The 11,423-nt window shown below is 30.6% G+C and overlaps 1 protein-coding gene across 1 annotated transcript in view; it reads left to right on the forward strand.

Annotated features, from left to right (window-relative positions):
* The first annotated feature begins 969 nt into the window (after positions 1 to 969).
* Positions 970 to 11,423, forward strand: part of LOC106460170 — a 39,170-nt gene continuing 28,716 nt past the window's right edge. The window contains exon 1 of the mRNA XM_013919855.2: positions 970 to 1,353. Within this exon, the coding sequence (XP_013775309.1) occupies positions 1,216 to 1,353 (138 nt within the window). The 5' untranslated portion in view covers positions 970 to 1,215. The remainder of the gene's footprint in view (positions 1,354 to 11,423) is intronic.

Below are 11,423 nucleotides of genomic sequence, written 5' to 3' on the forward strand. Positions count from 1 at the left end.
AAGGACTTGTGTCGCTAAAGTTTCGTCGGAACGAATTTACGGAAAATTAACTAACGAACGGAGACGTAACAATGTTTAAGAAACTAATTTTAATATTCCATCATTTGTAGTAAAGTTGTACAATATTTGGGGAAAATTTAAATAAAAAATAATGACACTGTATAGAATTATGAATGAAAGATATAAACCCTCTATAAAAAATATGTTAAAAGTGACAAAAATCTAATTTTATTAGTCATATGTTCCAACTGACTTATGATTTTCAGTTGTATTTATTCTTTTTTCTTTAGCAAAACAAAAATATATCACATTTAGTGTATCTAGGATTTCCACGATTTCCTTTTAAAAAGTAAGGTCTAAATCGATTAGATTTAGTATTATTATATTCTTATTTGCATTGAAAATAGTCTTAAAGAACTAGGAATGTATCTCAGGCCAACTCAGACCATAAAGCTTCCGGGAGACGGGCTGCTCTCCCGCACCCCCGCTTCTAATGGCTGGAACACTCAAAATACTACTGTTATAACCACCCTAGCCTACACCATGGCTACATACCTGTCTTTAGCATATCTACCGCCGTTCGTAATTTTAAACTACTGATCAGAAGGAGACGGTTGTACCATATCACCTATTATCGACATTACTTTTAAGTTTTATAGTGCACCCCAGTATAAAGTGTAGGATGTTTTTAATGTGGTATGGCATGTATTCGATGCCTCTTGCCAGCTGTGAAATCAAGCGCTCTAAAAAATAGGGCCAACTCGCGTTCACGCATTTTGATACCTATGTGTAGTTAGGTATCTAAAATTGTAATAACATCGTTGCAGATACGTTACAATACAGATAATTATATTTTACTAATACCAAACAGATAGAGCTAGTTATAAGCTTATCTGTATATTCTGTAAAATGTGTTTTTTTCAAAACAAACTAATAGTTTGTTGTAAGCAAACAAAAATACACCGACAGGTAAAAGAACGTGTAAACATATACGAGAGACATCTAACTATAATTTGATCTGCTATGAAGAAACATGTTGGGATTCGATGTGCACGTTATTTACGTGTTCTCGCGGCATTCGAATCAAGAATTGCACTGTTTATTTAGATAGTGAACTCAAAGTATAATAATAGGAGAATGATTGGTTGGTCCAAGAAAATGTCAATCATTATTAGTGGACCAATGGTAAGGGTCATTGTGCTATATTAAGACAAAATGGCGACCGAAACAGGTCGGGAAGTATGTGATGCAAAAGAGTGTAATACAAACAGTTGGATACCTGGAAGACAATGTGTTTTAGCTAGATTACCAAGTGGAATTGGGCACGAACAATTTCATTCCTCGTTTTATGAGGTGAATTAAGCATTTAGAAGTTGGAAATTAATGCAAATGTATGCCTTGCCAGTGTTAGTGTTAGTGTATACAGTATAATCATTAGTACAAGTAACGATAATGTATATTACTGCGAGTACTAATGATACATGTGTGTGTAGGTTAGGTTCGTCTCGTTATTATTAATAATAATATAATTACTTATAACTAAGCTAGACTACATTCGTAACGTTGAAACGTGAATCATACTAGTATTATTAAAATTATTGTTTAGGCCTACATGCATGATGTAGTTCAGTTTACTTTTATTACATTATTAGTTTATATATTTTTCTTTGAGTTTTAGTTTTAATTTTAGCGTTTTTATAATGTACTGTGGTACGTGTAGTAGTAGTAGTACCATACTTTTTGAATTAATTAGTTAGTTAAGGCTAAATTAAAATTGTAAGACCTTTGTTAGTCGTAGATATTAAATTAATATTAATAAAAGCTAACCTTGCAAATTAGATATTTGTTTAACTTATAGTTGATTTATCCCACAGTAACTTCAGTATCTTCATTTCACTGCCAAAGATGTATGTTGTATTATGATATTCAAAAGCGTGAAGAATCAATAGAAAAAGAGTTTTAGTCAAAAAATAAAATAAAAAGAACTGCAATAATCCAAGAGGTTTTGGAAAGCCCACTTTTGAAAAGTGATTTTGTTTTGTTTTTTATCTGATCCAAATGTATGTTCTACTGCAGTGTAATGGTGTATTTTGTGGTTTATTAATTTGTTCATTCAATATATTTTTTAGTCTAATGAGGAATATTCAGTAATTTTATATTTTAAACACATATTAGTTATAAATGAGCATGTAAACTTGCATATTTTGATAAGACAGTTAAGGTGTGTTACTTTTACTAACACTGTTTTAAGGCATATGTATTAATGGGATCAGTACCCCTTCAAACACCACTATCTGTGCCCATGCAGAGGAAATTTACTTTATTATTGCATTAAGCAAAATCTTTAAAAAGAAACATGTCAACTATATTTATGTTATGCTAAAAACAAATATTTCAACCAGTGTTATCTCTAGTCTTCTCAGTCAAGTACTAAATGTTTAAACAGTGCAGATGATACCTTCATGTGGCATCAACAGGTTCCAATACAGAATGAGTACAAAGTATGATATTCTTTTAACAGTTAAGATTTTGAAAAAACAAGATAAATTTGAAACCTGTAAAAACTAACATACATAATTAGATTGATGTAATAAGTGAATTCTGTTGATCTTAATCAAGAATTGTGCACAGTATGTTGTGAAAATTGAAGGAGACCTAAGTTCTTTAGTGTTTAAAATTTGTATTATTTTACCATGTTAGGGTTTTTAACCAGTTAATTGTATGTATTTAAGTATGAGTCTTTGTGTTACATTAGAAATTCTACTGCTGTAATAATTGTAATAGCAAACATATCAATCAATATGTAGACATTCTTTATTTCTTTTCTTGAAATTGAAGCAGTGAAAATAATAATTAAGTAAGGTGTGTCATTTAAATATATATTTTCTTAATTTTCTATCTTAAAACTAATACAGGTAAAGTATATTAAGATTTTCTTTTTTACACGACTTTAATATTTGCCCACTCATTTTTTGTGGATTTACACTGGATATACAGGAATTCATATTTGCTGTTGTGATATTTCTAAAAACAGAAGTATATGCAATAAACAATAAGTTATCATTAGTCTTCCAGTCTTCACTTTATGAACATGTGGAAACTTTTGTAAATATTTGAATTAACTGAGCAAAACTGTTATGCACAGACTATTTTTTACAAATGATCACTTATTAAGTGTAAAAATGTATACATGGAATAATATATAGCATTAAAAGACAAAAAGGAGCTATTGTTTCATCTAGGCCAGTCTATCCACTTAATTAAACTAAATACTGAAAACTCAAAATATATCAAGCATTTCCTTAAACTCTCCTAAATTAACTGCTTCTTCCACATCTGAAGGCAACCCATTCTAAAGGACCACCGCTCTGTTAGAAAAATAAAGTTGTCTGAGCTGAAGATGACTCCTATCCTGCCTAAATTTATACATGTGTTTCCTAGTTTTATCATTCTCACCATTAAATATGAAAAAAATTGTGTCAACTCTATCAATTCCCTTAACAATCTTAAACATCTCAATCAGATCTCCTCTAACTCTTCTTTTGTCAAAAGAAAACAAGTTTAGAGGTCTTAACCTATTCTCGTATGATAACATTTTTATCCCAGGTATCATACTAGTAGCCTTCCTAGTGAACTCTTTCCAACAATTCAATACCCTTTCTAAGGTAAGGAGCTCAAAACTGAACACAGTACTCTAAATGGGGTCTGACCAATGATATATTCAATAACATTATCACCTCTTTAGACATATATATTCAATATTTCTGTATATACAACATAAAGTCCTATTTTCCCTGACACTAGCAACAGCACATTGCTTGGATGGCTTAAGAGACTGATGAACCAGAACACCAAGAACATTTTCTTCCATAAACACTGTTAAAGTTATTCCATTTAAAATTATACTTATGATTCAAATTCTGATATCTCATGTGCATTACCTTGCTATGTATTCACTTATCTCGCCAAATAATCCAAATCCTTTGTAAAGCAGTAGCATCCTCCTCAAGCCAGCAACAAATCGTCAGCAAATTTAAATAAACTTTTGGCCGTTTTTTCATTTATATCATTGATGTAAATCAAAAAGAACAAAGGTCCTAGCATTGAGCCCTGAGATATAACACTTGTAACATTAATCCAGTTTGAGTGAACTCCATTTATAACAACCCTTTGCTTTCTTCCATCTAGCCAGTTTTCTATCCAATGAACCAACCTATTCCCCACACTTATGTAGATAACTTTTTTAACAGCTCTTTTATGTGGTACCTTACCATAACCTTACCTTACCTTTTAGAAAATTCAAATACATCTAATGTACATAGACAATAATGTCTTCAAAGAATGTCAAAAGAGTAGTAAAGCAAAATTTTCCCCCAGTGAAACCATGCTGACTATCCAACAAAATTTTAAACTTTGGTAAATAACTTTATAAAGCATCTTTTATTAGCCTTTAAATATCTTTTCCCACCACTGATGTAAGGCTTATCAGAATATAATTACTGGGACAATTTTCTGAACAAGCTCAGAATTAATGCGATCATCTTTTTTTCCATCTAGCAACTGTTCAAGATGAGGAATATTGTTTAAATCTATATTAGTAAAAACTGAAGAAAAAGTATGATTTAATAACCCAACCTTCCAATACTCATCAGATATTAACATTACTGTATCATCCTTTGAAGGCTCAACTCCCATGCTAACATTTTGCTTACCATTAATGTATTTGAAGAAATTTTTACAATTATTTTTTAGATCTTCAGCCAACCTTTTTTCACATACTTGTTTTCATTTCATAATTTCTCATTTTACAAACTATCTTGACTTGTATAATCCTCCAAACCTCCTATCATTGCAGTAAGTTTAAACTTCTTATATTTATAATGCTTTTCTTCAACTTTATCCTTTATACCTTTCATGAGACAACCTTTTTTTTTTCTCTACTTGCAGCTACCTTTTTTTTTCTCGATAAGAAAAATATATATCTTAAATATTTAAGAATTTATTTCTAAAATATGGGGAACATTTGATCTGTATCTCCAACTATTTCAGTTTCTCACTTCAAAGCAGATAATTCTTGTCTCATCCCTTCAGAATTTTGTTTTTTAATTTGGAACCAAAATCTCATTATGTCTTATCTCCACATGTAGCAAAACATCAAATCTAATTAAGCAATAATCACTTGTAGCCAGATGTTCCCCAGTCTCTACCTTATCAACCATTTCTTTACTAGAAGTTAACAATAAATCTGAAATACCATTGTTTCTAGTAGATTTCCCAACCAGTTGTTGAAGAAAACTATCCTAAAAAGTTTCTAACAATCTATCTTATTGATAACTTGACTCTAACAATTCATAGTCTATATGCCTAAAATTAAAATCTCCCATAATCATAACCTCATTAACAGTTGAATTCTTTATCTAACTGCAGAGTTTCTCATTAATTTCATCAGTTTTTTCTGGTGGTTTATAATAAGTTTCAACTAAAAGCCTTCTCTGCGTATAACCTCACTGCCATTAGCCTTGATTTCCTCAACTTAAAAAAGCTATGACTCACAATATACATATAAAGCATCTCCTTTCCTTTTTTTCAGTCTACTGTTTGTATTAAACAGTCAATAACCCTGTATTTCAAGGAAATTCCTTTTATTAAAATTGTCTACATTTAGCCAGGTTTCAGTTATTCCCATTATATCAGCCTTCCTTTTATCCCTAGCCTCTACCCTATTTAGAGCAGCCTCCAGTTTCTTATCTAAATATAAACTTTACATAAAATTTATACAATGTCATTACTATCTTCCTTAAATGTGCATGTTAGTCATGAATTCCCAAATAAAACCCACTCTTTGCACCTATCACACCTAATAAACTGTGAGCACTTAACACTTACATTGCACTTAACCATTGTAGTCTGGGAATAAATAATTAACAGTAAATAAATATAACATATTGACAACACTGTTAAGCCTAATGTTAATTCAATATATGACACTTTTATCACTACCTTATCATCTTGCTAATATACTTAAGTTTATCTTTAAAATGAGAAATGACAGATAACTAATTCTTAGATTATATTTATGTAATAATACAATTTTTTTAGCCCATTTTGTAACTTAATAATAACTGAATATGCTAAAATTATAGCTAAAGTTGCATTACACTTGATATACCAAACTGTAGATTAAATAGTATTAAATGTAACAACAAATCGTCTACTAACCAGTGCTGATACCATTAGTTATGAACATCAGTACCACTGGTATGATGTATGACATGTTTCTAGTAACACACAACTAAATGGTAATTTAAACCATCAACTTGTGTATTAATTTCTCAGCATTTATCAGATAGTAATATAAACTAATTTAATCATTTAAGTTAAACAAATTCTCCTTCTTGCTTTGCTACTAACACTAGTGAAAACTCTTTATTTCAATCTAATGATCAATAGCTTTATTTGCTGATATAACATCATATTTTGTGAACCAGCCATATTTGCAATTCAATCTTACTTTTAAGTAGTACAAACTTGGACACAATTTTTATTTTGGCAGATGACAACTCAGATCTGAAATTTTCTGAATTATCTATAATATGTACAATTCGTTTTTTACAGCTCATAAAGGTTAATAATGTCCAGTTTGGTGATAATATTGATGATAAAAAATACACCATTTCGACTATAATTGAAGCTTGACAAATTTTAGATCTTGTAGCTTTCACATAAATTAGTTTTTGTTAGCTTTATATATTTTGTGCGTGTATGTTTATACACTAGTCAAGTGTAGATGAATGTCTTATATATTGCACAATTCCTTTTATCCCAAAGATGTCATATTAAATCAGAAAGTCTTTGGAAACAATTGTTCCAAAATCTCAAATTAATTTCTCTGGTAGAAAATTAGGGTAAGATTTACCAAAGAAATACCACAATTCTGATAACTCGAGTTCTATGTTTCAAGTGAATTGCGAAGAAATTGTTATGAATTTCACATTTAAGAGACCCATAAACCCTACCTGTATTAAAGAACGTAATAAACTCCCCTTCTGTTTTTATGAACATATGTCTAAGTCTAACTATTTGTTTCAACTTAATAATTTTGAAATCTTCAGTAGAGAAAAAATATAAACTGTCACAAAATAAAGGAAGTCTTATTGATTAAACAGTCTGAACCTAAAATAATAAGTATTCTGTCATACAGTTATGTATTTTCTAACTTTTGTTAAAATTTCTAATTTTTGAATTGGTGTATATGCTTTTTTCCAATTTTAAGATGATTAGAACATAATAACATTCAGACTGTTTTATTAGAATGGAATTGAACCTAAAAGATATTAGAATTATTTATTATATGCATATGTTACTGGTTAACATACATGAAATTGTCTTGTAAAAATATTAACAATGTTAAACCTAATGTTGACCTTTAATTGGGGTCAAGCACATTCACCAACTAGACTTATGCTGCCAGCCATACATACAAGTATACATATTCTTTATCTAACTAGTATGCAGTCACTTTAGAGATAAGAATAATTTCTATGGGAATAGCCTTAACATTATGGAAAAAAATTATCTTGGCATTATGGTTGGTCTGTATCTTAAACCTTCCAAGCAGTGTGCTGTTGCAAGTGGTAGGGCAAATAGGATTTTAGGTTGTATCTATTTACAGAAATATTATGTATAAGTTTAAAGAGGTTATAATTTCATTGTACAGGTCACTGGTTAGGCCTCATTTGGAGGTTGTCATATGAGAGGACAAGTTAAGATCTCTGAAATTCTTTTCTTTTAAAAAAAAAAAAGAGGGAATATGATAGATGTATTGAAGATTATTAAGGAAATTGATAGTATGGATTCATCATCATTTTTTTTGTACTTAATGGTGAGAATAGTAGGACATGGGGACACAAATATAAATTTTAGTGGGGTAACACTCATCTTAAGCTAAGATACTTTTACTTTTCTAACAGGATTGTTGACCTTTAGGATGGTTGTCTTCAGATGTGGATGCAGTATATATAAGGGAGTTTAAGGGAAAGCTTGATAAATATTTGACTGGTAAGGGATAGCTCTGAGTTATTTTTATTTTTAAGTGTAGTTTAGTAAGATTTATTTTCAATGTTTTGATTTAGAGGGCACATGACATTTATATTTAGTAAGTGTATTTGTCCTTGAATGTTCAGAATATTAGTGATCACGAAACTTTGTGAAATATTTATAACAAGTGTAAGTTATAAATACAAGAATCAGTGAAGCATTGAGTCGGCTTCAGTTAGTAGAGTGCCAATCAAAGTGAAGTATTCAGATCAGTGTTGGTTACCATGTATATTCAGTTACTTGATTGATTAATCATGAAATTGTACAACTAAGTTTATTTGTACCTTTGATGTAGTATTATTAGGGAATAAATTTCAGCTGAAAATATTATTGGTGAATTTAAATCTATAATAACGACTGTGGGCAAGTGATAATATTAGTTCTCTGTAGCAAAGGATAAGGAAGAAATAATATAACTTGTTATGTCAGGGTTCTCATTATGGTTTCACAGTGAAGGGTCCCAGACGCTCAACTTTTTTTTTTCGAGAGTGCCAGTGATATTTTCAAGGGTACCATAAGTAGAATTTAATAAAGGGGGAAAAAAAGCACTTCAGTTTCAATGAAAAACTTTATTTACAATGTACACTGCATGTTGTTTCCCCTTTATGAATGCAAAATAATTTTCATGATAAGATTAAAAATACTTTTCTTTATCTGAAAATATTTCAAATATTATTTGCATAACTTCTAAAACCTCCTAAATAAATATCAAATGTTTTTTTTTCAGAAAAGCTTTATATTTTCTCTGCTATTTTTTACCCTAATGCTATGAGGTCACTTGATTTGACTGACCTCGTAACCACCATAATAAAAAAAAAAAGAAGATATAAATATAAATTTCCACTATTTTCTACCTGGAATGACTGCAAATTGTAACTAGTGGTGTAGTGCTAAATAAAGAAGTGAGGGAACGTGTTTTAAAAGTGTTACTATGATGAGTATTTATTACTTTACCAATACATAAAACATATATTTCAGAAATAGTAGCTGTAAATTGTAATTGAAATCTACATTTGAAAATGTTACAATAAAAATTAATTTTCTCTTACCTTGAACTTCTGAATTCCTGGATAACTTATTAACAGAACTTCCAAACTTGGTCTATAGTGAGTTCCTTGGACTTGGCTGCTCTTGTTCATGTGTCAGATGCCGAACGATAACACCTAATCCATTTGTATCCATAGTCATCTGGTTTCCAGTTTAGAATCGGAGGGCCATGAAGCTAATGAACATGAGACTTGTCACCTGGTTGATTGAAAGCCTAGACCTTGTTTCTGTAATGATAAGGTTCATGCTTCTCAAGCCTCATTTGCATTTGGAAGAACTGCATGTGATGATTTTTAACACCCGATTAAAGGATTAAAATCTGATGGAATATGGTGGCCATAGTTGTCTAGAAAGTCTGTATGCTGTGGTTGGTTTTGAAAATGGCAATCTGAAACATTTACAAAGGGACTCTGTTTCCATTTCTCCAAAGCCTGGATTTATCTCTGCTGGCCTCTCATTGACTTGTAAGGTACAGAGCTCAGAAATTATGTTTGTTATAGAATTAGAAGTACCTGGCTGTTACCCAGTTGGGTCATGAGAAGAAGTTGGTGTGAATAATTGTTGTTTCATATTGTTCATGATACTCGTTAAAATTTGACCATGATTGATTGAAATAATGTTGTTGTTCTCTGTCAGTGTTATTAATGAAACTTCATTTCCTTAATGGCATTCTCTGCTTCTAAGGCTTTTTTACCCTTATGTTTCTTCATCGCTTCTAAAAACTGTATAATGCAATGAATTAACTTATCTGCATAAACTACAGTAATATCCCTTCTCTGTAAGGCTTCTAAAGTGCCTAACAAGAAGGCTAAATTAGAAATATTAGATAAACCAAAATGTGCCTTAGCTATATTACTGGTAACTAAGCATTTATTGGTTACTGTGTAAGTATGGTTAAAAAGTAACAGGATGTTCATAAGTTCTTGTACACTTTTACACCTATACTGCTAAATCCCGACCCTCTCGGGAGGTAACTAACATTCAAATACCTAACAATCTTATTGGAATCGATCAGACTTTGTATACAGCCATATCATAAATATTTTCTATCACTTTTATATAGTACTTTAGACAATGCTTGTTGCAATTACAAACAAGCTGATAAACTCTACCCAACTGTGTTTTCGAAGTCAGGAAACGTCTAATGCCTAGAGTGGCAATTCATTGCTTTGTTTTTGAAAGGTTAATACCTCAGCTGCTAACAGTAAAATAAGTATAGGAAATAGGTATGAAAAGAATGAAGTAGAAATTCTCAGGAGATTTACTTTGGAATTTCGTGGTCTATACAAAAGTCCCGACAGTACTGTTCATTTTGTTTCTAAGTCATTTGCTAACAATATAACAACTACAGAAAATAAGTGTGAGAAAAGAGAAGACATAGGTAACAAATGTCACAGCTCTTATACAAGGGGAGATTGAGAATTTTTTAAAAATATTTCCTTATAAAATTAAGAACTTAAAACTTAAATAATACTAAACTTTGATGTGTTATCTATGTTCTGATGCTGAGTATATTCATTTGGATTAATATTAAAATAGTTTCATTAAATTTTGAATGTAACTCTGTGAAAGAATGTGACAAGTGAACTTTGACTTACCCGAGGCAAAAAGGTTAATCATGTGGTACTTTCACTTGGCTTTATTTTCGTTCAATTTATTGTCATTGATAAAACCCGTTAGAAGTTGATTGTTGGGACCGACCCAATGCTTTAACCCATTCACTGCAGCTGGGACAGTAGTTAGTAGTAAGTAAGTAGTTACTCAATCACTTCAAACTTTTATTAACAAACTTGTGTTATTCAAAGTTCTCTTCCTGTTGTTTTTTCTGAGAGAGATGAGGCTAGTTGAAGTGAAAGGCTGATAACTAGTTTCATAAAATACAAAACTCAAATCATGTAACTGTAATTACTTGCTTTTGTTTTTTGTAAAACTATTACAAAGAATAATTTTCACAAAATCCCATTCATACCACTTTGGCAAATGTCATACGTATCTGATAAAGAAATATCTTTTAATAAAAAATTTATAAAAATGTGTCTTGCATGTACAAGTTACTGTTAGTGTTCTGTATAAGTCTGTCTTTCAAACTTTTGCACTAATATGAAAAATATGACTCAGAACTGTAAAATTAATGCTGTACTTTTGGGAATGCTGCTGTTGGTCATTCATAAAGGTACTGCTTCTCAACCTTTTCCAATATCATTCACCCCTGTAAGTTTTCCACAACACTTACCTTAGTTTGAAAAAAAGACAAAAACAAAAGTACTAAATGAAAATGC

Source organism: Limulus polyphemus, unplaced genomic scaffold (assembly GCF_000517525.1).
Source record: "Limulus polyphemus unplaced genomic scaffold, Limulus_polyphemus-2.1.2 Scaffold722, whole genome shotgun sequence".
Classification (NCBI taxonomy): domain Eukaryota; kingdom Metazoa; phylum Arthropoda; class Merostomata; order Xiphosura; family Limulidae; genus Limulus; species Limulus polyphemus.